Source organism: Macrobrachium nipponense, chromosome 10 (assembly GCF_015104395.2).
Source record: "Macrobrachium nipponense isolate FS-2020 chromosome 10, ASM1510439v2, whole genome shotgun sequence".
NCBI classification, from domain to species: Eukaryota; Metazoa; Arthropoda; class Malacostraca; order Decapoda; family Palaemonidae; genus Macrobrachium; species Macrobrachium nipponense.
The window spans coordinates 104,045,867-104,073,689 of NC_087204.1; the positions used below are offsets into that span (position 1 = coordinate 104,045,867).

The following is a 27,823-nucleotide window of genomic DNA, read 5'->3' on the forward strand; positions in this document are numbered from 1 at the left end:
CTAAAGAGCAATTTTAAGATCAGATGACATGTAATGAATGCTATAGAGCTGATGATTTTGGTGGATGTGATATAGTACAAAATTAAATTCTAGCAAAACTATTGAAAGAATCTATGCATGAGTATATCTTACGATCACTATCCTACCTTGTAATTGAACGTGAATTAAGATTCTGTTTGGGGATGGGTTCCCAGACTACTACTACTACTACTACTACTACTACTACTACTATACTACTACTACTACTACTACTACTACTACACTCTTTGTCTCAGCTAAAAATTGCCCAACTTGTGCGTCTCTTCCATAGCAATTTTCGATGTTTTCGTCCATATCACAATCTTTCTCCGTGAGCACAAGGCCTTCTTGTACGTGAGTGTGACATCATCACCATCTTATCATATGCAGCAATTGCCGAGAAGGCTGGACGCTCTTCTTCCTTCCATACACGGAAGTTCATGCAATGCTGATGTTACTCGTCTTCACTTATCTTAATGCTACGTGAGCAGACTAAGTGATTCTCGCCTTCTCCCTCTCATGGTTAGGGAAGGATGTAGGTCTACAGTGCGTACTTTTCTCGCGTATCAAATGACGCAAGTTGATGTTCATGAATGAAAGTATACTGAAATCATGATTATTAGCATCATTCATCTCATCTCTGCTGTGATACTAATTATTATGTCCATGATTTGAATAAAAAAAATAGTAAGTAAACTTTCTGCTAACAAACTTTTTTTCTTAGAAAACCTGGACTGTTTCTAACCTTCTTCCCACTGTAATTCGAAGAAGAAGAAGAAGAAGAAGAAGAAGAAGAAGAAGAAGAAGAAGAAGAAAAAGAAGAAGAAGAAGAAGGGGTGGGGACAGGATTCTGCGTGGTACACCACTTTGAGTCAATCAATGTATTTCTTTTTATTGACTGGTCATTTCGTTCCTCTGTCCATTTATTACAATGAGTGTTGTAATGCTACAGATAAAACTTTGAAATCAACCATTGCTGATGAAGATTCGATTAAGAGAACCTGCAGCGCGTGACCATATCAACAGTTACTTGGTTGAGGAAGGACATAATTTACCAATGCTTCCGTAATCTCTAAATTCGAACGAAGTTCGTTGAAGGCCGAACCCTTCTTTATATTCGGTATTTAAATTTCAAGGTCCCATGGAAACTTTGATCTTCTTCTTCCCAGCTTGTTCCCATTTTTATATGGGGTCGCCGTTTCGGATGAGCCGTTTCCATCTATTTCGATCTTGTGCTTCTGCCTCATCAATTCCCTTCTCATGTAAGTCTCCTCTCACACAGTCCTTCCATCTCTTTCTCGGTCTCCCTCTTTTTCTTCTTCCTTGCACCTCCACCCCCATAGTATGTCTCCCAGCGTGGTCCTCATCTCTCCTCAACAGGTGTCCATACCATCTCAGCCTCCCCTCCTGCACTTTCTTTGATACTTCCACCACCTTAGTTGACCCCCTTATGTAGTCATTTCTGATCCTATCCACTCTTGTTACCCCAGACATCCACCTAAGCATTCTCATTTCTGCCACATCCATCTTCTGCTCTGCTTTTCTCATGCTTGCTGTTTCCGTACCATACAGCATTGCTGTTCTTACCACCGTCTTGTGAAACTTTGATGACAAATAAAAATAAAGTCGAGTCCGCATTCACTTAACGCATCCTGATGATGCATTTGAGAGAGAGAGAGAGAGAGAGAGAGAGAGAGAGAGAGAGAGAGAGACTCTCATGATTATTTCACGTGCACTATTGCGCATTTGTTACGAAAATCTAAGCATGAGAAGCATTATTAAACTCCACCCCCATAGTATGTCTCCCAGCGTGGTCCTCATCTCTCCTCAACAGGTGTCCATACCATCTCAGCCTCCCTCTGCACTTTCTTTGATACTTCCACCACCTTAGTTGACCCCCTTATGTAGTCATTTCTGATCCTATCCACTCTTGTTACCCCAGACATCCACCTAAGCATTCTCATTTCTGCCACATCCATCTTCTGCTCTGCTTTTCTCATGCTTGCTGTTTCCGTACCATACAGCATTGCTGTTCTTACCACCGTCTTGTGAAACTTTGATGACAAATAAAAATAAAGTCGAGTCCGCATTCACTTAACGCATCCTGATGATGCATTTGAGAGAGAGAGAGAGAGAGAGAGAGAGAGAGAGAGAGAGAGAGAGAGAGAGACTCTCATGATTATTTCACGTGCACTATTGCGCATTTGTTACGAAAATCTAAGCATGAGAAGCATTATTAAACTACTTAATATTACGCTTTCAAAGAGTAGAATACGTATCTCCTCAGATCGCCGTTCAAGGACCCGAAGAGAGATGCCTGAGGCATTATCATACGCAATGACCCACTTCCTGACTCAGCACGGCGGCCGTATTGTTGTTATCGTACAGTTTTTAATGAAAACAACAAATACTTTTAGGTATTAGGAATCCCAATACCTAATTTAGGACCTCGTACCACGTTCGACTTTAAAGTAAAGTTATTTTTTATGGCCCTTCCTGAATTCTCTGCGTAATCTGTCACTGAATTTGAGATGTGGTAACTTTGACACATACAAAGGTTGGGATTATGGTCGACTTTTCCGTAAGCTTTATATTACTCTTTCTAAAACACGAACCGTGGTGGAGTAATTTCGTACGTAGCCATACATGCAGAAGTAAATTGGCTAAACTTCGCAGTGTTTAAAAAACCAATCGGAATTAATACTTCTAAAAATATGAGCAGATTCTAAATTTGACCCGCTCCTTATTTTTTATAATATATACGACTTTCCCACCTGCTGCAGAAGGCTGTGAGATCGAGATACCTTTGACGTTTGTCTTAAGAGTAGATAGTTTCGGAATAAAAATCTTTATAACAGTTATTCCATCGCCAGGACTAAACGAGACGGTGTATATTGCAATAAGTGTATGAATAAGGAAGAGAAAACACCAGTTTGGCAATGACCTATATTAATTTAATTGATGGACCAGCCATCTGTCGATTTTGTACCTTAAGCTTTGCCGAGGAACTGACAAGCGTTTTAAATAGAATTACTATACTATAGTGATCTAGTAGTAGTTGAATTTAGCCGTAAGAACGGAAGAACTTGCTCAGATACGGACACGGAAATCATAAGAAACAGTTAAAATCAATTGTATTCATCGTAATTAAAACACCACTTTAAACATAACTAATCATCCAATTATAGAGATAATTGAGGAAATTAATTATTATTATACCAACATAGTAACAGGATAATTGCAGAACCGGGTTTATACATTGTTAGACCTCAGTTCTTGCCGTGCAGTTTGATGGTAATGACGGAAGCTGTATGTGGTACTTGAGAATAGTACTACAGTATAGCGATAACCGTTTATATATATATATATATATATATATATATATATATATATATATATATATATATATATATATATATATATTATATATATATATATAACCATCTGGTGATGTATCTCACATCATTCTTAAGCGTGATGTGATTCCTAAATTATATTTTATTACAGAGGAGCATAGCTGAGTTACTCTCACGTTATATTTGGTTATTATCAAGTGAGTTAGTTTTCATCCTAGTATATAGGTCTAAGTCTGCTAACTCTTCTGTTCCCCACAGGAGTCCTGCTAACAATATATCACGTGCTTTGAAACAACCTTGGATGGCAGAAAGAATCCCAGTTGTGTTTTGATTTATTCAGGACGTGTAATCGAAAAATAAACGCATCAATGGTATATTTTCAACGCTTTACCAATTTCAAGATTATCAAGATGCTGTCAAAAAGGGCAAAAGAGTAAACCCCTGCAAGGTTGTTTTCATTTACATATAAAATTTTCTTTATGTAACACGGAAAGACTTCCCCACAGGTTTTAGAAACTTCGTTTAGACCTATCTCGTCCAACTCGGGTCGTCTTTCTCTCGCTCCAAGTTTAAGGGCGGTACATAACATCTGCAGAGTTGAGACCTGCTGTTCGTACTCTCTTTTGTGGGTATACCAATGAAAAGAAGAAGAAGAAAAAAAAAACTCTTGAACAGAGAGAGAAGAGAGTCGTTTGCCCAACCATCATTGTACTTGCAATTAAATTTTTACCTACCATTAACATTTATTTGACATCAAGATATTATGATACAGGTACTGTGCAGAATAATTGGTAAATAAATAGGGCCACGAACATGTGTGAGATTAAAGATATAAATAATAACAAAAATGTAACATACACAGCACGCAAATTGCATGTTAAAGATAGTCGACCTATTGTTTGTGCAGTATGAAAACAGTGTATAGATATGGTACTGAAGATTGCTGTTGCATGATGTTTTTTTATTGATTTTCATCTAGATGTCATTCATATATTAACATTAACGTTCTTTTTTCTTTGGAAATCTGACAGCCAACGACGAACCATTGCTATACTCTAATTGGTGGATTACTCAAGTTCGTTAAATGGCCGTTAATCCAACCTCCTCTTACTTTCGTGTTACTCCGCGAAGGAGGTTTGAAGTCGACCTTTGAGGGAGACCTTCGGTGGATTTCGGAGGGGTACGACTGAAAAAAAAAAAAAGTACAACCTAGAAATCGTCGGAATTATGGTGAAAATGAAGTACGAGTCGAGGTCATTTATCTTGAGGATGGACTTGGAATACTTAAAAGAAAGAGGAGGTGGTACTAATGGAGACAGAAACAAGTTACACCACGTAACTTACGCCACTTTTTATTATATATTATATTAACATAAAAGCAAACCCCTTGGACAAGACGCTTCTTGAGTGCTTTTGGGCACAATCTGTCTCCAGAAGCCGTTGGTCGAGGAGGACGCATCTGAGTTGCAGTGATTCTTACCAGAAGGTACGTTACTTTTTATCTTGTAATTAGGCCGATTAAATTGGCCTTTTATCCATCTTCTTCACTAACTTCACGTCAGCTAAATCGGTTACCTGACATTCATCTGTTAAAAGTTTAACAATTATCAACCGTTTCGTTCTTTATATTTAATGTTTCCTTTTTTGTTTATGTTTCTTTTATTATTTACTTCCTCACTTAGAGATCTTGATAACATGTATGCCTCGTTACAATGAACTCTTCTTCCAGTTAGCATTTGTCTTATCGGCAATTTCGCTGTAACAACATATGGTAATTCCAACATATTTTGGGTTATTTCAAGGGACAAATGATTTATATTATTATAACTTTATTTAAGTGTTCCTTTGTGTATTTGTTCACGTACAATGTTAACGTGCTTATTACAGTTGGGACGTAGAATTTGCTAATCGGAGAGTAAGCATAACTATTTTGGTTCGTGATATTTGATAACAAACTAGGCTATAGCTTACTTGTGTGAGTATGCCATATAGATCAGACTATATGTAAAGAAATTCAACACTCGTTTAAATAGATAATGAATATACTTCTTGCCATCAAGGTTATCATACCTGAAAATACAATGAGTCTATGGCAGTTAGAGTATTATAAATGAAATTATATTGATTTAAAGGAAATTTTCTTTGTATACATTTATACAAGTCTATATATAAGTCTAGCAATGTACAGTTCTTAACTGGTTTTTTGAAGAATACTTTACTAAAGATTTGTTCTACACGACATCTGTTGCATGTAGTAGTGCAAAGGGTCAAGACAGGTTTCGCGGACTTTGGTAACTATACTCTGTTTTTTTCCATCTGTCCATCCGCCTGTGGTGTTTGCGTATGGTAACACTGCGTCCCGGGCTTTAGATAGTGACATTCAGCTTACATTCAACAATAATAATAATATCCTATTTCGAATATTAACGGTGTACTTCGCATACAGTAAATTATTGAAACACTTTTCAGTTGCAAATGTACACCCAGATACCCTTTTATTTACCTAAAACTTACACATACCGTAACTATTTCTCGGGACGCAGTGTTACCATACAAAAACACCACAGGCGGATGGATAGATGGAAAAAAACAGGTACTTAACCCCACTTTAATACTGTTCTGTCAAGGTAATAGACTATTTCTTAGGTGTAGATGCTCTAATTTTGGGATTTTGACAATTATCGCCATTTGTAATGCAATTACCTGATGCTTGAAAGTTGACATCCCTTTCTGTAGAGCTTTGTAGGCCTAGAGACACATGTTTAACGATTCTTAATAGAAATTTAGACCGACATTTCCCCCAACTCGTAAATTCGATTATTTTACAGCTGGCCTTATACTGTATTAGACTTGGAGAATATTCTTAACATATACAGCTCTATGTAGAAGTGATTAAAAGTATAACTGGGTTATTGACATGGCTTGAAGGCTCGCAAAGTAGTACTACCATCACGTGACTGCATGTATGTACCCACGGCCCTGTCCCAACTGCTGAATGTTAAGCCATGACCATGATCAATAAGGCATTTGTTGGCGAGATTATGTAACGTAACCCCGTTACGCTGTATATAAAATAGGTTATTATTAGTATAAAGGGAAACCGTAGGTATAGCATCTTTAACGGAGATGCCTGCTTTCACAAACGACAGCTCAGTCACATGATCCTGATAGATAGTCTTCTACAAGGAGCGTCTTCTATTTGATTTGATGATTCAGTAATATATATCATTTATGCATATACATAACAGAAGTTTCTCCCTCCATTTTTCCTTAATAGCAGCGCATTTGCGTGCCATTGAAGCAAGCGCCTATAAATAATAAAGTAGCCATTACACTGGAGACTTATGCTATTCATGAAATTAATGACGTCATGACAAGGTCAACATTGAGTCATTGTTGCACACCATTCAGACACAAACCCAAGCGCCTGTGTCTCGTATTACAGTTACTTCCAAAATATCGGATTTTCCTCAAAATCACAATAGGCCTAGTATTTTTTTTTTCTTGGAGATGGGTCTGGGTTAGTCTTAGTTGCTTAATCAGGGAGGGAAGGAGGCCTCTCAACAGAAGTAACCTATGCATAGACGAACCTATATATCGAATACGTATTATCATCAATAGATCGATTAAATATCATAAATACTTCGCATAGAGCATTAATGGCATTAATAAAGTTCTAATGGTGTCATCAAATGCGTTTGGCCACCCTAAGCTACTGCCCCATGGTTTATTTCATTTTTTGAAATGTTTCAAAAGTTAATTTTAATAAGATTGATTCGTATATACATTCCCTCTCGAGGATGTTCAGTAAAGTCTTATTTCATGAGGCGGAATCTTTGTCGTTCCCTTACTCTCGTTTTTTCCTAAGTCTCGTTTTGTCTCGTTTCAAAAGCTGTCATCAGTTTCATTACGTCACTCGACAAATTTGAAAGATGAGGCTCAAATTGCTTTAAAAATATTTATATTTGAAAAGTTGATTGTAAACAGCCATTTTTTATTGTTTATGGGCATTTTACTGGAATGATGTTGCACTGTTTAAAATGTCTTTATGGTAAAGAAAGTGGTGCTTATAATGATCTTGCCCAGATTGTACTAAGATACCGACAATCGGCAAAACTTGGTTAACATTTTTATGATCTTAGTATGATTTGACTATTGTTCCTGTGCATTTGTAACTGACTGTTCGTACACAAAATACATCAAGGCTCATCAGATATTCGATCTCTATGTGATAAAAGACCACGCTAGACTTAATTTCGTTGAAGACTGCATCTTGTTTCACTTTGGGGAAATAATAAAGAGAGCTTGGATTAAAGTTTCCTTCCTACAGTTATATGTATATGTATTACAGATTCAGAATTGTGTGTCTCTGTTGTAGTAGTACCCCGTGCAGTGTTTGCAAAGTTGGTTAGCCTTGTCTGAAATCTGCACTTCATTTTCTGCTACGGGACTTTTTAATTCGTTCTGCGAGTCCATTTTGATGGAAATCTGCGGAGTAAGTCGCTGCAGGAAGTATTTTTAGACAGTTTTTCGAACTATTTTCATTTTGGCCCGGGGGTTATTGAGAATAATAGTTTCTCCTATGCTTTCTCTCCCTTTCGTTTTCTGTTATCGTTGTGCACATAAGGGTGTACGATAATCTATATAAACATCGATAAACCTTAAGTACTACAGGGTCATAAATCACTTATATCCTTTGCAAAGCTTTGCATTGCACGTCAGGCCATCATGACGTCATAGTTAACTTTTGTAGACTAAATGTTTACTGGAACGCGAAAAGAAAGACTATTCTATTCCGGCACCCAAACGTCCTCGGTACCAAGTGGTGTATAATACTTTGGGATTGTTGAAAGTCTCGGCGTGACATGTGCATTTACCGAGCAGTGTGATAATTGACAGGGTGCCAGTGCCTATCAGAACGTGCGACTGTCGTTATGAAACTCGAAAATAAGTGCGTAACTTATTTTCGCCACAAAATTAATCCGCAATCGGTAGGTGAGTTTACACAAAGCGTCCTTCTGTAGAGACGGAGTCATTCAAGAAGAAGATGATTTCGGTGCCCTGGGGGTCTGCTAGGGTGCCACTATTTGAGCGGGCCATGAAAGAAAGGAGGTGGCGAAAGTGTTAATTCGACCATTTGTCTACAGAAATCTTCTTGGTTTACGATGGGCAAAGTCAGAGACGCCTTTTGTGTTGCTTTATCGATTAGATTTTTCGGTATGTGGTCGAAGCCGGTCACGTGTTCAGCGTGTTGAATCATAGGCCGTGGTTGAATATAGAGTCGTTGTAACGGGGTTTGTAGAATGACATTGGTAGCTGAGGATTGTGAATTGTATAATAGATTGATATCTCGTCCCTATCGACTCAGAATTAGGCATTGTATGTTGTGGGTTGGGCATGAAAGGAAACCTTTTATCGCATTTTTCAGTCGATACTCCGCATATTTTTCTTAAGCTTTGCTCGCAAGTAAAAAAACAAAAAAAAAATTCCATTTTAATATTATTTGCTTTGTTGTGTGTTGACTCTCTCTCTCTCTCTCTCTCTCTCTCTCTCTCTTTCTCTTTCAGCGTAAGCTTTTGCGTAAAAGTGGATATCTACACTTGACAGCAGAAATGTTCATGTTTATATCTGTTTGATAAAGTATTGTTTTCAACTGTTGACGGATAAAGAAAAGATAAATCTAATACTTTCCTATTTTAAAATGAATCCTCTTGAGATTCATCTTTTATATCTAAAATACTTTAGAATTTCCATCTTAATGCTTGCGTATTGCTTATCAACCTTGGTCTGTTTTAAAATAAAGATCTGTCTAGGCAGGAATAGATAGTGTAGATTGAATTCGAGAAGAATGGATATACTCATTTGTTCCTTATGACCCAGGAAACCGAAATTAATCTCTCTGTAGACCTTTATGTTTATGCATGAAATTAAAAGATGTCAAATGTGATATGGAGGGAAACAATATAAATTTGATGCCTTCAAGGAGAAATAGTTATACCACGGCACTGAATGAGAAAAAGTAAAACTACAGGGTGTACTGCACAAGACTGATTGTGTTGTCTAGGTCAGCTTATAAATTGTGCGGGTGAGATTGACGATGGCAGAGAGAGAGAGAGAGAGAGAGAGAGGAGAGAGAGAGAGAGAGAGAGAGAGAGAGAGACGGTGGTAATTGTATAACTGAAAAGATGACGGGAGAAAAAATTTAAGTGCAAGACAGAACGTTTACAAAAATTATTTAATAAGAAAAGTCTTATTATCCAGGAACGATTTATGTGGCAGCTAGCACTTGTGAACTCACGACATCGGGACTTTTCACACTATCTTAAGCCGTCCTTATGCCAGAACGGGCCCTTGCCCGAGGTGTGGCAAAGCGTAAAAGGGTGTATGAAGCTTGGTATGGACTTCTGAACTCGGTCCATCCAAAAGAGACGAGGTTTTATTCTAGTTATAGTTGTATGGTGCTTTTATACGTTGCATGGAACCAGTGGTTATTCAGCAACGGGACCAACGGTTTTACGTGACTTCCGAACCACGTCGAGAGTGAACTTCTATCACCAGAAATACATATCTCTCACTCCTCAATGGAATGGTCGAGAATCGAACCGGCAACCACCGTGGTGGGACGCTAATACCATACCAACCACGCCGCTGAGGCGCTGTTTTATGCTAGCATGTATACGATGGTCCTTGATATTACTATAGCTGGCGCATGTAGGTCACCTTTCTGAGAGAGAGAGAGAGAGAGAGAGAGAGAGAGAGAGAGAGAGAGAGAGAGAGAGAGAGAGAGAGAAGATGAATGACCGTTTGTGTTTAAGGATCTTAAGACTTCCCAAACAAATTCAGATTAACTAGAGAAGATTACTCTCAAAGTCCCGAGTTCATGGTTTACTTGGTTAACTTCATCTGTATTTCGTTTCTCATTAGACTTTTTATGATTTTATATTTTGCTTAGAATACTGTGAGTTATAGAATTCAATAGCATGAAAGCGTCCAAATTAACCCATCCAACTTCATGTTTACATATAGATCTTGTGATTAACTTGTGAGCATAGGTCTATAATTCATCGTCCTTTAGCAGTCCGTTATCTCGTGTTAGACTAATTTTTCTGGTTGATTTATTTTCCAAAACTCTGGTATTAGATCTATCCCAGATCTCGGATAAACTGTTATTGTTTCCTGCGTAAGATATGTGCAGCAGAGATCTATATTTGTGATCAGATTTTGAACGAGCTCGCTCGGGTACATGGTGAAGCATGAATTGCACCAAATAAAACTCTCTCTCTCTCTCTCTCTCTCTCTCTCTCTCTCTCTCTCTCTCTCTCTCTCTAGTGGAGTGTAGGTCACTTTAAATTTTCAAAAAAGGTGCATTTAATGACATCTTTTCGCAGAACTTTCTGATGATAGAATCATATTCTTATTAACAGAAATTTTAGTCCTAATAATTTTCATACAGCTGCTGTATATTGAGTATTATATGTTTTTTTTTCTATACAAATATACGTAGTCCGATCGGTTGCATTGGATTTATTCTCCTCTAGCCGTTCGTAGAATACAATAACAAGAAATTATCATTGTTTGCAAACTATTTGTTTCGTAGTGTGGACAAGCCTTTACGCTACTAGATGACATATAGATTACTAACTTACACAAACCCAGCCATGTCTTCTGTACCTGTAAAATGTGAAAATCTGCTACCTTATCTGATATTGAGTGTATTTATGGAGAGACTAGGAACTGTCGGTAAAATGGGGATCTAAGCTTACCAAAACACAAACAGTGCCTTGGTTACCGTCTCAGCTATGTTAATAACTTGTGTTTAATGTCTACATTTTTTATTTAGTAACGTCCCTCTAGAATTAATTGAAGCTATTATCGCAATGCTTGAAAAGTGTAATTATATACTCGACATACCAGTTGTAGAACAGAATAAAATGTGGTAGACGTAGTACTATGGAATGAGCTTTTTGTTTTCCAAGGTAGGTCACGGCCATTTCTGAATTGCTTATACTTTAATAGTTTCCTTTGTTCTTATATATATCGACTCCGTAGCTGGGTGGAAGTGCCGTCGGTGTACCTCTCGCGGTGCACTGTAGGCATGAGTTAAGGTTCTTGATAGCGCCCTTCGACCCGTAGTTGCATCTCCTTGTATTCCTTTTACTGTTCCTCCGTTCATATTATCGATCTTCCATCTTGCTATCTACCCCTATTATAACAATATTGTTTCATAGTGCAACTGCTGTGAGGTTTTCCTCCTGTTACGCCTTCCAAACCTTTCTGTTTATTCTTTCCAGCGATGAATGACGTCATAGATCCCAGCGCTTGGCCCCATTTCTATATTCCTGTCCTTTAGTTGAAGATTACCGGACATACCTTAGCTTTGGGGTCACAAGCTTGTTGGATTTGTAAGCAGGAAAATTTAATTTGATCACAGGCGCTGGTTATAAATGTACGCTCGAAAATTGTTAATGTGGAGACCATTCCCCCCCCCCCCCCCTCTCTCTCTCTCTCTCTCTCCTCTTAATGCGGAATGTATAACCTGTGATTAACCTTTGTCAATTAGTGTAGCTTAAGAACTTTGTTCATTGTAAGGACAATGACACTAGTTTACCATGTAGCAATGTCTTTGGAGCCTTTATGTAATCTCATGGAAAATGCAGAAAGGCGCTTAGTACCATATCCTGTTTCTACATTGTACTGCTCTTTGAAGAGTCTGTGTACAGCGCCTTTCTAAAAAGAATCGAGACCCTCGCTCCATTAAAGCCCATTATGCATAATGCAAGAGGCAATTAGGTACTAGTGGTGCTTTTCCAGATATAACTAGTTAAGGACCAAATAACCTTGACAGTGAACGAATTCAGACTTGTTCACATTTCGTTAATTGCTGTTGCCTTTGTGTATTTATTCTTTTAGCTGTTTTGACTACTGTACTTGTACTTCGTAACTTGGAGTGATACAGATAGAACTTGACCCTCATTACGGCAATTCTCAGCTAGGCCTAAGCGATCGGTCTAGCCGAGAGTTAACGTACATACATATTGCACATACAACATTTACTGTTACTGGCATTACAATGCAACACTGCTCACTCTTGCGTCATCAAGAGATAATGAGCGCGCACAAAAAATTATCATCCTTTGTCATTGCCACACTCAAGCCGAAGTTACATATTCTTATCCATCTCTGGACTTTGACCTGGAATAACTTGGATGCTTTATTTAGACCAACTTCGAATACAACATTCGGAATTGAAATCTTAGCAGGAAAATACTTCTTTAATTTAAGTTCGTAAGGTTTTATTATTCTCAGAACAGCCTCTCTGCTAAAAATGGAGCAGAAAGCTTTGGTACCAGTATACCCAGAGTTGAGTTGTCTGCTTTCTCCCACAAAATGAGCTTTTGCATTAACCATATTCTCGTATTTTAAATTAAGTTTTACCACTAAATGAGGGCAATTCCTTAGATTTTGGTTAAAAATAGAAAATTGTCTGCTGGACACAATCGGCGTGATTGGTCAGCTGTTATCGATTCTGACACTGTTCTTCTCTTGCACAAGGACGCTTGGGTTGAGTAGAACTGTCTTCTCTCTCTCTCTCTCTCTCTCTCTCTCTCTCTCTCTCGTATATATATATATATATATATATATATATATATATATATATATATATATATATATGTTATGTATCTGATGTATGTTTAGTGTTTAGTGTATAGTACAGTATCTAATTTTAAGTCACATTGCCGTATTCTAATTGTTTGTTACCTAACCTTATAAATACGCTGAAATAAATTATTACAATTCCAGGAACAAATCTGACAAAATCGACCAAAAATGACTAATTCTCAGAACGGTGAGACTGAAGATAAGAATCAGGGAGAGAGACAGGCAACGGTCTCGACAGGTGAGCATCGAGAATCACTCGGTAGTTCGAATTCCGTACAAAATGTGGAAGGAAATGAAGAATCTTCGTCAAAAAGGCCGGACGGAATCACTTTACTTCAGGAGGACCAAGATGGCGTACCAGAGGCTTCTTCGCCCGACTCGAAGTCAAAGGAACGCAGTGCTATTGGTGAGCATGTCTGTACTCCTTTTATCGCTTACTCGGGGAACATGCTGGTTATATGGTTCTAAGCGCTCACTCCACAAACAGTTGCAGGCACACTCGCTGTTTGCGTTACAAAGCTTTGTTCCCTTAATTGTTTACTTTACTCATTATTTAGTTGAACTTTATTACTTCAAAATTTTTATTTTAATTGTTGTTGTTGGTCGTCTTCTTGTTGGGGTTAGGAAAGGTCTATGGAAGAGCCTTAAAAGGTCTGAAAAAGGCGCTTCGCATTGATTTAAATACGGGAATTGTTTTATTTATTAGAATTGAAATGTAATAAGCAATCTGCATGTTAAACGGTACAGAAAAATTACTTCTAATAAAATACAGGTTATTTTATTTTTCTTGTGTGAAACAAGGCTCTGTTAGACCATAGATTTAAGCACGTCTTAATTTATGTTAAAAGTTAGGGATCGTGAAGGGAAAAATCTGCATGCCTCCTGAGTAAGCTGGAGGTCTGATCATGCCTTGTTTCATTTATTTCAACAAATAAGTTTCCCCTGACAAGTAGTATAGCCCTAGACATAACACAAGACGTGGTTGCTGCCACATTCATACTTTTAAACGATAAGTCTTGGGTGAACCAGTGTGCATGTAAAGTTCACGCAGCATGAGGTTCATCAGTAGCACGTCTAAATCTGATTGTAAGCAGAGAGTCAGCCTCTGGCTTTATATTTCATATTCCACGCTACTCCATTAAAGAATTTTACTATCATTCCTATCTATCTATATCAAGCCATTCTTGTGCTAACACGGGCTCTTGCTCTCTAGCTGCCCGTATAATGATTTAGCAGTGGGGTAATTACTTTTTAAGTATGTCAGAGGTCTCGGTCACGGAAGATTTTTTATTGTATTATTTTCTTTGACAGATGAAGTAAACCCGTCTAGATGCGCTGGTTGCCTCAGGGTGGTCAAGACGGCTCGTTTCCAGGTGTACCTCTCTCACTTCCTTTCGTCATGGGGGGACAGGATGTGGATGTTTGCCGGTGGCCTCTTCCTCCTCGAGGTAAGTGTCTACTCCTTCAGTGATGTGTCGAAAATCTAGTCGGTTAAGTCTATGCTGGTCTTGTAGTACCACTTTATTTAGCTCTTTCTGTATACAAAAGATTATACGCATGTTAACGAAACACTAGTGGCCTGAACATTTTGCAAATAACCAACGCAACTTCTAAAATATCGGCCTGCGTTGTCGATCACTGTATTTTAACATAAAGTTTATGTATAAGACTACATTGATTTCCTTCATTGTTATTGACTAACATTCCATTTTTATCATTGCTGTAATTTTAGAAGCTTGACAAACATCTTGAGTAGTGATATTGGTATTTCGATATAAGTTTACGGCATCGAGCTAGACTAGGGCAATTGACGTTTTCCTATGTTATTTTACTTGCTGGGGGTACTACCTCACCCAAAACCCCGCATTCCCATCGGTCCCCCTTACCGTAGGATAGAGTTCAAAGGTTAAGTACAAGTTAATTACAGCCGACCGAAAAAAATATTACTTTAGATTCTTGTTCAGGAAGTAAAACTGTATAGGAAAACGTCAAGTGCCATAGTGTAGTTCGCCGCGGATTAGTTACATACGTAGATCTACCGTGATATTTATTTAAGATATTAAAAGGCTTAAAGTAACCAGTACAATTTTACTTTCATATTTTTTTGAAGTTGAGCATTGACACTTTTTGTGTATACGTACGATACAAAATGCTTTTGTTTACATAACTGAGAAATAGTAGTAGTAGCTGTGATACTTTTATTTAAATCTGCTCCCCCCCCTTTTCCCAACTTTTTTTTTTTATCTCTTTCAGGTAACCCCAGGATCCTTACGCTTAGCCGCTACATATGGTGCTGCTCTCGCCCTGACAGTCATAATCTTTGGAGCCCCAGTGGGCCGATTAGTTGATCGAACTTGTAGGCTTAAGAGTGAGTTATATTAGACAGGTACAAAAGTTTCTTGTTAGGAAATCTGTTACTCGTGAAATCATAAATATATATATATATATATATATATATATATATATATATATATATATATATATATATATATATATATATATATATATGATGATATTTGGGTGACTTACTTATGTTAACGTTCAATGTTCTTATTTTAAGTTTCTGTTAGTGTCGTGTTTTTCATTTCAGTGGCACAGGTCAGCTTGTGCATTCAAAATCTAATGGTCTGCGTGTGTGCGGCGATATTAGTAGTGGTGACAACTCGGCGAGAATGGTTTAAAGCGTGGGATGGCTGGGCTCTTATAGTTGCAGAGGTAGTGTTTGAAAAAAACATGTTTTGAAGTAAATGTTAGATGAATTTTAAATCTTTTTATGATAAAGGCTGTTAACCTCATGCGATGCTTTGAACTTTAGGAAGTTGAAATTTTTAATTCCGTGATCCTGTGCACATAGGGTTTCGGTTTTGGCTGGATTGTCTCAAGAGTTTATGCACAACCAGCTTCTACTTGCAAGCTAATTAGAGCCAAATCTGTTGTAATATAGTAGGTATTTTATTGACAAACTAGTTCACTATAGACACAGAAATGACTGTTTGACAAAAGGCAAAACCCTCGTTTAAGTTTGAATATAGAATATCTTCAATCAGTTATTTAAGATACTTAAGTGTTTCTTGATAACAAAAAATCTCATATCAAGGGAGTAAGAGGGTTAGTTGCTTCTTTGCATGACCTCTTTGGGAAGTTTGTGGTTTCATCTGACTTGTATTCCTTCATGTTAAAATGCAAAAAATAGCCATGGGTAGTTAGTTTGTTTGAAATACCAAACCTGCCACTATTAGCGGAAAATTATAGTTTTTGACATCATTTAGAACTCCAGATTACTGGGTGTACTACACTCTTAACTTCACAGTAAGCCAACACTTTTTTACTAAGGATAAAATTTGTTTGGGAATCTTAACATTACATTCATCAGAGTGAATTGGATCTACTGGTACATTTACCAGATACAGTATCGTGTTCTGAAGTGTATTTGTTTGTTTGTACGGTGTATTGTATTCTAATGGCCAAAATAACTGCTCAGTTGATTTCTGCATACTTTTATTATGCTAATTATTTTACTTTGGGAAGCTGATGAGTTCTTATGTCAAAATTCGTGAAATATTTATTAGCATTTTACATAACATTCTTACTTCTATAATGTACTTAGCCTTATTGAAACCGTGACCAAATATAACATTATTAATATATGGAAACTATTGTCTTTTCACTTTTGCAGGGATTTGTGATCTTAACTGCTTGTATTGCTCAAATTGGAACGCTTGGATCAAAGTTAACCATTGAAAAGGACTGGATTCTTGTTATATGTGGACAAGATCAAACTCTTTTAGCTGGTCAGTATATTTTTCTTTTTAATAGGTACGTATGATAAAGATAAAGCAGATTATTTTTGTTCCTGAGGCTTTAAGTGACATGTAATAATTCCATTATAGTATGCTGTCATATTTATTACATGTATATTTTTGTCTACTTCAGTGCTTAAGGTAAAGAACTACAGATTGTTATTGATGAGGCTGATAGGTCTCCCGGGGGGCCATGGCTTAATTCATGGGAATTACAGAGCAATCTTGTTTTTACTTATGCTTTAATTGATGGTAAGAGTGGGCCAAGCTAGAGTTGAAAAATTGCTAGAGCAAGACAGTGGTAAGCCATCAGACAAGACCTCGGAGCAAATACATTGTCTCTGTTAAATTTCATACGAGTGGGGGTAATGCTGCCAAGTGCACCTCTCATGGTGCACTGTAGCATGAAAGTTCTTCACAGTGTACCTTCAGCCCCTAGGTGCCACCCCTCTCATTCCTTTTGGTGTACTTCCTCTGTTCATGTTCTCCTTCCTTTCCTGACATTTCCCTCTAAGCACTAAATGACTTCATAGGTTCCCAATGCTGGCCTTTGACCCAAATTTTGTTTAATTCCTTTCCCATATGTTGATTCCTTTTCAGTGTAATTATTATTCAAGTTTGTTTAGTTAGAAGTAAGCCTAAATTTAACCAGTTAGTCATCCATGCCGATTCAGTTTCGGTGAAGAATGTTTGTTTTTCATTATATGTCAAATGACAACCTATGTTTTTCAGGTATGAATAGTGTATTGAGGTCCCTGGATCTCAGCACTGAGGTTCTTGCTCCTGTAATTGTGGGCACAATCATGAGTAATGTAGGGAATGCTGCTGGAGGTATTGTTATCGCATCTTGGAACGTAGGATCTCTTATTGTAGAATATGGACTGCTTCACCATCTGTATCATTCCAGTGATGACCTCCAGAAGCCAAAGCTAATTAGTGATGTAAATAACAAAATCGTTTATACTTTAATGAAATATGGAGAATACTCAAAACTAGACTTACTCACCAGAATTTTATTTCTGGGCTCAGCCTGTGTTGCTCCGTGAAATGGTTCCTTTAGCACTCATTTCTAAGGTATAAGAATTACCTTAGAAATGAGTGCTAAAGGAACCATTTCACTGGGCGACACAGGTCATTGCCCAGAAATAGATTTTTCCTTTGTCAAAATCCCTTTGTTAGTACAACAGGAAATCTATGAAAAAATTTGTTACTTCCTGCTATACCATAAATGTTTGAAGGCCGGAAGTAACAAAATTCTTCATAGCTTTCATTTTGTAATTTAACAGCATACATACTGTAAGAAGATGGATAAAGAATTCACCTTTGTCTCTAATCTGATTAGTATCTATAAGACTTCTTGGAACTAGGAACTTTTTTCCCATAGTAAATTGTTAACTTTATGAAAATTGTCTACACAATTTATCAAAATAATAGAGTGTAATATGTTTTAAGGAACAATCTCTTGGTGGCTAATACACAGATTGGTAAGGAAATGGAAGGGGATGATTGTGAGGTGGTAGATCCTGTTAGAAGTTCAAAGTGGGACGCTTTGAAAAATCGTTTCGTATCTGCATGGGGTGCTTGGCTTGCCTACATGAGACATCCAGTCAGGAATGCTGGCCTTGGTCTTTCGCTCTTGTATATGACTGTCCTTGCATTTGATAATTATTCCAGAGGTAAGTAGTTCACGTAAAGCAAAAGAAAGCAGTAAGTCTGTTTTTTTTTATGGGAGTGCTTTTTCATTTATTCTTTTTGAGCTTTGTTCATCACAGATCTATATATCTATTGTACATTGTCAGTATTGTCTCTACAGCACTGATGAAAATTTCTCAAGCTGCACGAAAAAATGTCTATTGTTCCCACTTTTATTCATACTGTAAAACCAGGAATTTCTTCTTCTAAAAAAAAGGAGCATCTGAAGAAAAATTAGGACAGTTGAAAGTATTGAGTTCATATTTAATGGTCCATCTGAAAGTGTCTCCTCTACTTATCTTTTGAGCTAAAAATTTTTGAGAAATCAATACTTACGGTATTGAAAATGATTTTTCAACAATTTGTGACAAATGTATGAATATTAAGCATAGCCTACTGGTTTGATTTACGTATACTTATTTATGTTCTTTCTTTTGAAAGTATACGTATGTGTAAAACATATGTATAGGGGAATGTAAAACAATTCGCTACAGTTAGCTAAAGGTAAAACAAAAAGTTTTCTGGACACCAAATATTAAAATACTCTGCTATATATAGAAATCAGTTGAGCTTTATAAGTTTTAGATGGGGAAATGTGCAAATACAGTATATGCTTTCTCTCGGTTGACTACTAGAGTATAATAATTTGTCTACTTCTATCTTTTGCTTAAGACCACTGTAGTATTGCTATTAGTAGGCTACTTTGTTTTAATGGAATGTCTTTCATACTGAATGTTTGTAGCTTTGTACATACAATGATTTGGAAGGTATAGCTTGATTAAATTGGGTAATGTGATTAAATTGGGTAATGTCTCCATTTTGCTCTCTGGTTTTCAAGATTTTGTATTGAGAAAAAAAAAATACACTGTTAATTTAAATGAACATTTTCCACCAGTGCTTTTAGCATGTAGGCCAAAGTTGCTGCTTAATAAAGGATAAGTAAGTTTTGGCAAATGCCTGTTTGTGAATAATGCTGATAGCAAGTTATGGCATTCATGACTTGAAGCTTGAAAATGATTAAAGCAAAATGGGAGAGAGTATTTGATCCTTTTAACCATAATGTCGGGGAGAATAAGATATTGTATAGTTTCTTGCTATAGTTGTTCCCTTTATTGGTTCCTCCCTGCAGGCAAGACTTCATAGAACATTTATGCTAGATGTTATCAGTCATGATATTGCAAGTCACTAGTTTTCACTTTTTCCTTTTGTATTTTCTTTGAAATTATATTCATTAGTTTAATTGATTCCAGGTTTTGTGTTTGAATCTGGTGTATCAGAAACTGTTCTTGGTATTCTGACTGCAGTAGCTTCACTCTTTGGAATATTTGGTGCTTTAATGTACCCCGTTCTGAGAACCAAGGTTTGTGTACTTCATTTGTTTATGACAGTGCTTATTTTTGAGGCTTTGAATATACATACTTTTGATACATTTTGGGAGCTAATCTAGGTTTATTAGGGCATGGTGCCCATAAATGTAAGTTTTTAAATGTCTGGGGAATGTGACTTCGTTTATATCTACATAAAGAACATAGCTACCGAAAAATAAATTCACTCCTCTTAGAGATTTAAAACTCATTGTATCTGAAATTTCTGTAATTTTTTTTCTTAGCAAATATAACAATGTAGGTATTTGAAGATTAGTTTTGTGCCACAGTGATAGTAATCTTTGCACTATCTCTTGAATTCAAAAGTTGTTTACAGTCTAATATGTACCTTTGATTAATAACGGAAAACGAATTTTTTTTCCAATAATTTTTATTTTTTTATTGTTTTTTTAAGAATCTCCCTTTTTGGTGATCTTAATGACTATTTTTTGCTTCTGTTTTATGTTCCAGAAATATTTGTGATGGGTTCATGTTATGAATAAGGGTACCACTTACTTTTCAGCTGAATATTTTTCCATTTCAATTATCAATTCATTCAGATCAAACCAAAGAACAAAGAATCATTTATGACATGCGCTTACATAAGTAGATGGTAGTAATTCCTTTAAGAATTTACGGGTATGGTTTCAGTTGCTCTGAAATTTTGTTGTATGTATAAATCTTCAAACTGGCAGTTTGTACCAATAGTCTTCCCTGAAAAGTTTCAACTTGGACATGAACATTGATCTGGCCCAGTTTTGGAGAAAGTGTTTTCTTTGAAGTTAGGGAAGGGAGTTAACAAGGTGTGGAAATCAGGAATTTTAAAGATTTCTAGAATAGGTAACTTTTTGAGTACAAAAATTAAAAAATAGATTATAGTATGCATTTCAACAGTATTATTTAAAGATACTTAAGGAAATACGCAACACTTAATTTTTGTTTTTATCTTTTTAAGGAGCAGTACTAAATGTATGATATACTAAATAATGTACGTACTATATAAATAACTTTTTTTGTGGAGGATTACTATAAAAGGACAAAATCTCTTATTCATTACAGATAGAAAAAGGGAAGCCAGTGAATATAGTAACATATTAATGTTTATTAACACTACTGCAGTACTCTTATCTACCAACTTGTTAGTTATGAAGCACATTAATGCTACATAGTAATTAAACTAACTTATATATATATATTTTTTGTCACAGTTTGGTTTGCCAACAACAGGCCTCATTGGTTTTGGTTCAGAAACATTCTGCTTGGTTCTCTGCGTTGCATCGGTCTTTGCTCCTGGAAGCCCTTTTGATGCATCTGCTTTAATATACAGCAAATCCACAGATAACCAAAGTGAAAGTCCTGTAACTGCCAATCCAGTCATAACTTACGATACAGCGTCTCTCCCAAGTTCAGTAAACGATTCCATTATCGTTTATTATCAAAACGTCACGGAGAAGTCTGTCTTTGAAGGAGTGGATGAAAGCGGTGGAGAGGCAGAGACAGACTTTACTTTCGTTATTCTTCTTCTAACTGGGATCATCACATCAAGAACAGGTACGTAGGTCTCATTGCAGGTGGTTGTATGTCAAGTACAATTCTATTGCTTGTCCTCCTGGAGTAGTGTTTTGTAAAAAAAGATTTGTTCTTAATGCCTCTTGTTAGGAATGTCTTGATTAGTCTCTTTAATCATCCACAATAGCATTAGTGAAGCACCGTTAATAGAACACAAGATAGGAATAAAGTGGTGGTGTTTTTACATTTTAACAAGTACGTATAGAGTAAACATGTATGCCTTCCAGTAAAAAGTTATCTTAACCTCCTTAAACCTTTTAGGACTGTGGATAGCTGACTTGTCTGTGACGCAGCTACTTCAAGAAAATGTTGAAGAACAACAAAGAGGAGCCATTAATGGGGTTCAGTCTTCATTAAACCAGACACTTGACCTACTTCGTTCAATACTCCTTATAATTTTACCCACGAGGGCAACGTTTGGTTTCCTTATAATATTGTCTTTTGTGTTCGTTACTATAGGGTGAGTTATAATTTTTTTTTACTTTTCAAAAATTAGTATTAATAACAGAAAATTATTTTAATGGTTTGTCATATCCAAATTTTGATGACCTTACAGTATTTTGTATGGAAATTTAAAAGTCCTTTGCAGATTATTAAATGTCTTTATTGGAATATACTAACTAGAATTCTGGTTGGAGCAGTGAACAAGGTCACCGGATTTAGGTGGTGATTGCTTGCTAGCTTTACGCTTCTTCTAAGCTTAATCCTTCGTTGGGTCCACTGTTTTTAGTGAGGCTTGAAATGGCTTATTTCCTGATATGAGTTATCAGTTGTTTTGTAGATGGATGCCCTTCCTGACAGACACTCCCTATTCATCTGGTCTTGGGAAATTACTGGGCCAGCTTTATTACAAATCTAAACAAAATTAATCATATGTGGCAGATTGCTGCTAGTGTTTTATTTCCAGAACAAGTAGTAGTATGTAGTTGTAAGACACTTACAACATGCAGTATGTGGAACAAGGAAACTGTTTAATGACCATCTGTTTTCTTGGATACCAATTGAAAACAATGCCAGAAATTTAGTGTCTTATTTTGCTTAAAATATGTTATGTGGAAGTTATTCCATGGCATTTTAATTAAATTGCCCTTGCAGTTGTAGCAAGTGCTGTGAGAAGATAATCCTACTGTGGAGCCTCAGAGCCTTGTTAAGTTACACTTTTGCTATGTCAAGACCCAACTACCAATGAATGTCAGGAAACTTTAGCCTTTGTTTTTTTTTTCCCGTTGGTGGTAGTGACTGTAGGCATTATTAAGGTTCTCTGCAGCGACCCTTTGGCCTCTAACTGCAACCCCTTTCATTCCTTTTATTGTACCTCATACACTCGTATTCTTTTTCTTCCATTTTGCTATCAGCCCTCTCCTAACAGGTGTTTCATAGAGCAACAGTGATGTTTTTCTCCTGTAGCAATCTTCAGTACGCACCTTTTGTACTCATGATTGACTTTTCAGCACTGAACGATCTCATAGGTCTCAGCGCTTGGTCTCTGGCCTAAGTTCTATTCCCTTAGCTTCTGATTTTGATATTTTTGGAACTGCATATTCTAGAGTAAAATAAAAAAGAATCTACTTAAACTCTAGGTGCTGCTTCTCTATTCAGCACTTTCTTTCAGCTAAACAAGGGAGACTCTTGGTTACTTCTTACAGAACCATTTTCCTTCTCCTGCAAGGACATCTCGTTAGTTCTACTTCACTTTGTTAGCTCTTGTCAGCCACTGGCAATGTACTAAGAGCAAAAACATATATAATTATCTTCCCATGGCTCATCCCATTTTTACCCAAATAATTTTTTTTTCATCCATATAGACAATTACCCTTTCTAAACTACTAGTTTTCTATCTTGATTCCATTACAGCCAAGTTAGCAAGTCTTCCTTCTATACATGACCCTCTCTGAACAATCCTGTGTTCTCAAGTTTGCTGACAGCATGACTGAACCTGGTACAGTAATTTTATACTACACTAAGATATACAATCTTGAGTGTGGAGCCGATACAGTACTGATATCAATCATAATCTCATCTAAGACGACAGGCTACTAAGGCAATGATTTGACTAAAATGCATGTGGATTTAGCAATTGTTATTCTTTGAACAGGAATACCATTTACCAAACTGGAGTATCTTCTCATACTTGGATCAGTCGATCTTCCCAAAATGGGACTCCATAGCAATGGGGACTGATGTAGAGTTGCATTCATATATATTAAGTAGGGTTCCCTTTACCCCATGATGTTGAGTAGTCTTTGGTGCATGTCTGAATGCAGTTAATTTGAAGTATAAAGCTATGACAAACCATATATTTTCATTCTTGAGTTTTATGAAAGGTGATTAATTATTTTACAAGAGTGTTGTTGCTATATAGCTTTGTCATTTTCATTGTGTTGTGCTGTACTAATTAATGAAATTGGCATTTTTCTGGTGTAATTTGTAATGTAGTAATTATCATTCCTTGCAGGTGGGCGCTATTTGGTGTTTATGCTCGAAAAGAAAGAGTAAAATTGTCTTCTGTAAACAAAGAAGTTGAGGCAGTAGCTGTCTAAACACTTAATGAAGCTACAGTAATTGTACAAATACCTCCTACTTAACCAAGTAACTATAGTTTGGATTTAATTTTGTAATGACAGCTGTCGGGTGACAGTAAAGCATAGGTAAGTTACATTGCAATGCTTTTTTTTTAAATACCATTTTATCAGGTTAACATTTGGATATAAATGCAGTTTCAGTGCAAAATGTGTTACTTTTTTCTGGGAATGGATTTGGATCTAGAAACACCCGTACAACAGTATACATATCAATATCTCTTGATGAAACGTGCCATAGATCCAAACCACCAGCAAATCCGTGAGTAGGGGTGACCTATTAAGGTTGCTTTCGATACTTAAAACGCAAGTTCACATATGTAGTACTCCTTGTGGCCTAGGAAATATTTTTGAAGTCCTTCTAACATATCGCCATAATTTCTTACCAGTTTATTGACTGCCATCTCTAACTAAAGGAGAATAAAGACATTTGATATACATTAAACTTTTTCATACAAATCATTTATTATATAAAGCCTTTGTTTGTAGTCTTTGAAAGTTCCTGGAATTTCATTCTTTTGTCATCCAGAATATTTATTCATGTACATGTGTACTACTGTACCACCAATAACAATAATGTAAGAACCCTTTGCACCATTCTTTGGAAAATTTGAAGCAAATAATTTAGTGGCATGAAACATGTTAGACCCAACAGGAGGAGCCAAGAGACAAGGTAAAACAGAAAGAGCAAAGACAGCATGCATAACAAACATAAAGGGGAGAGGTAGAGCAAGATGCACATCATTAATGCAGATGTATGGGAAAAACCAGGACAGCAGGTGCAGCATAATTGTGTAACAGCCATAGCATGAGCAGCAAACTGCATAGCAACAACAGCATAAACGCAACAGGAGGAGCAGATGCAGCCGGGAGAGGTGAAGTTGAGGCACAGCAACAATAGCCATAGCAGATCGTAGTCAAAACAAAAGGCCCAAAGCAAACATGGGCAACATTTAATAGGAGAGCTGGTTCTGCAGGCATAGAAGTAGCAGGCAGATGCAAAGCAATAGGCTCAGCAGTAGAAGGGATAACAGTTGAAGCAGGAGAAGTGGTTGCAGTATGCAGATGCAAAGTACTAGGGACAGCAGCAGCAGGAACAGCAGCTGCAATAAAAGTGACCACAGCACTCATGGCTGGAAAAGCAGGCAGAGTCAAAGCAAACAGCAAAGAAGCTACATGTACAACAGGGACAACAGAAGTGGGGTGTAGGAACCATAACAAAAGCTGCGGTTGATGCAAAGAAGAGGCACAGCAGCATCACAGACAACAGCTGCTACAGTAGGGACTACAGCAGTCATTATTGGAGCAGCATGCAAAGCAAGACACAGCAGCAACAAGGACAACAAATGTAGCAAAAGTGGCCATGGCAATCGTCTCTGGAGCAGCAAGTGGAAGTGACCACAAAAGTCACGGCTTAGCAGTAAGTAAAGGCAAAGCAGAGAGGCACAACAACTGCATCAGATACGTATTGCCATATTGCCAAAGCAGTTATGGCTGGAACACCAAGCAGATCCAAAGCAAGAGGCAGAGCAGATGCAATGGAAATGTGCAACAAACAGGAACAGCAGCAGCAGATGCAAAGTAAGAGGCACAGTAGTACCACTCAGAGAAGCAGCTGAAGCAGTTAACATTGGAGCAGCGTGCATAGCCACAGCAGCAACAGGAACAGCAGGGGTAACAGGAGAAGTGGATGCAGCAAGCATAGAAGAAATGGCAGGCAGATGCAAGGCAAGAAATGCAGCTGTAGCATACACAATAGCTGCAACTGGAGAAAATGTCACAGAAGTCATAGCTGGAACAGCAAAGGGAAGCAAAGCACAAGGCAACACAGACAACAAATATCACAGGAAGTGACTTTATCAGTCATGGATGAAGAAGTTACTGAAGGCAAAGCACGAGGTACAGCAGCAACTCTTACAACAGAAGCGGTCACAGCAGTCTTTCATGGAGTAGCAGGCAGAGCTACATCAAGAGGCACAGCAGAAGCAGATGAAGCAAGCATGGCACAAGCAGCAATCAAAGCAAAGCAACAACTTTAACAAAGCTGCAACAGAAATGGGGACATCAATCATGGCCTGAGCAGCAAGCAGAGGCAAAACAAAAGGCAGAGCAGCAACAGGGACAGCAGTACAACAGAAGAGGGTTCAGCAGACCTAGCAAAACCCAAAAAAAAGCAGTTTGCAGAGGCAACACAAGAGGCAGAGCAGCAATTCAGACAAAAGCTGTAATCATATTATCCAAAACTATCATGTTTTGAAGCATTGGGGGAAGGCAAAACAAGACACAGCAGCAACACAGACAAAAACTGCAATAGAAATGGCTACAGCAGTCATGACTAGGAAAGTAGGTGGAGTTGAGCAACGGGCACAGCAGGGGCAATAGAAGGAGCAAATCAGCAGTAGAAAGAGCAGGTGCCCTTACAAGGTTGTAAGGGGGAGACTTTCATCAATCACCTGGCACATGTGCATGTCTTAGATTGAGTGGCTTTCAACGAAAAAGTCTTATGATCCATGAACAATTATAGTAGGTACAACAGGATTCCTCCTGACAGGTTGCACTGCAGGTAGGATAAGTTGTGGGCAAAGAGCCAAATGCTAGCCAGCAAACAAAAAACTCGGAAGCAGAGAAGTCCGTAGTAGCACATTTCATTTAACTCCACTGGTAAGAGCTTCTTTCATATTGTGACCGCAGAGTGGGAGACCATTCGCTTTTCTTAAGTGTGTGAAGGCCAACTTTGACATGCTACACCTGAAATACTGTAAGTGCAAAATGTAATAACCAAGTGTGAGAGATAAATGGAATAGCAAAAATAATACCTACCAAGCCTACGTCAGCCAGTTTAACTAGGCATACCAGCTAGTAGTGTATGGAGGAGACAATGACCCAAAAGGAAATTTCCAATGGCAGGAATGCATGAAAAACTGCTGGGACATTCCAGTGTTATGCCAAACATCAACTCAAGGCAAAGTCACTGCTGTAAATAACAGTTGTCCCTTGCAGAAAAACCAGTGGTGACAATAAAAAGTCTCACTTGACACCGATTCCAAATACAAAAAGTGAAAAATGTAGTGAATTAGCAATAACAAAGCGGGGAGAAAAAGGTAATTAATGATTGGTTACAAATGATTGCCAAGCAAGCGATGTGGAAATTTTGAGGACTCTTCACAGCATTGCCGACTCTGTGAAGCGAGGGTTGGGGGGGGGTTCCTACCTGTGGTAAAGGCAGCGTGAGCACGAACAATTGCTCTACTGTTTGGCATTAAGTATGGGTACATTCAAGACCATATAATGTGGGCACTGTGGCTGATGAAGTTGTGAAGAAAGGAATTTTTGTTTTTCAGTCATTCAGTTCACAAATAGGTATTTAGCCTTGCACACAACTGAAATTTTGGTGATCACTGTGATAATCCTTGATGTTTGTTAGAATGGTGAAAGCGGGTAACTTGAATGTGAAGTTTCTCTTGTAGAGCAGGCAACAGTCAAGTAAAGGAGTGTACATCATATGATGAGTTACTGTGAAAAATTAAACGACTAGTCTAGCAAATGAGAATTGGAAGATTATTGTAGAAGGGTTGACTTGAAGTCAAACTACCAATTGACTCTTTACTGATTCAGATTCTCTGCACGTCTTTCTACTTGACAGTTGTTTTGTCAACAGTAATTAGTTTGTACCTATGAACACAAACAGGTTTAGTGTTTGGAAAATCCCTGTGAAAGAACACACAAGTTTTTATGTAGTAAAGAGACTGTTTGAAGATCACTTAGGTTAATAACAACAAGCAATA

At 37.4% G+C, this 27,823-nt stretch overlaps 1 protein-coding gene across 3 annotated transcripts; it reads left to right on the top strand.

The window, feature by feature from the left end:
• The first annotated feature begins 4,523 nt into the window (after positions 1-4,523).
• On the top strand, positions 4,524-25,131 carry LOC135223859 (solute carrier family 40 member 1-like). 3 transcript variants are annotated; one of them, XM_064262757.1, is made up of 12 exons: positions 4,524-4,860; positions 13,176-13,440; positions 14,346-14,482; positions 15,288-15,402; positions 15,625-15,749; positions 16,711-16,825; positions 17,567-17,775; positions 18,315-18,510; positions 19,777-19,886; positions 21,099-21,441; positions 21,721-21,919; positions 23,915-25,131. In XM_064262757.1, exons 2-12 carry the CDS (start codon positions 13,203-13,205, stop codon positions 23,997-23,999), a joined length of 1,872 nt encoding a protein of 623 aa, XP_064118827.1. In that variant the 5' UTR covers positions 4,524-4,860; positions 13,176-13,202; the 3' UTR covers positions 24,000-25,131. The 3 variants fall into 3 exon arrangements, with proteins under 3 accessions (XP_064118827.1, XP_064118825.1, XP_064118826.1); XM_064262755.1 differs by lacking the exon at positions 4,524-4,860 and adding an exon at positions 8,177-8,369; XM_064262756.1 differs by lacking the exon at positions 4,524-4,860 and adding an exon at positions 8,177-8,365.
• Positions 25,132-27,823: the final 2,692 nt, after the last annotated feature.

Bases quoted from the DNA above. Each gene is read 5' to 3' on its own strand.
- LOC135223859 (XM_064262757.1), top strand. From the start codon at position 13,203: ATGACTAATTCTCAGAACGGTGAGACTGAAGATAAGAATCAGGGAGAG. The intron at 15,403-15,624 runs GTGAGTTATATT...TTTTCATTTCAG, and splicing joins TCGAACTTGTAGGCTTAAGA to TGGCACAGGTCAGCTTGTGC. The intron at 15,750-16,710 runs GTAGTGTTTGAA...TCACTTTTGCAG, and splicing joins GGGCTCTTATAGTTGCAGAG to GGATTTGTGATCTTAACTGC.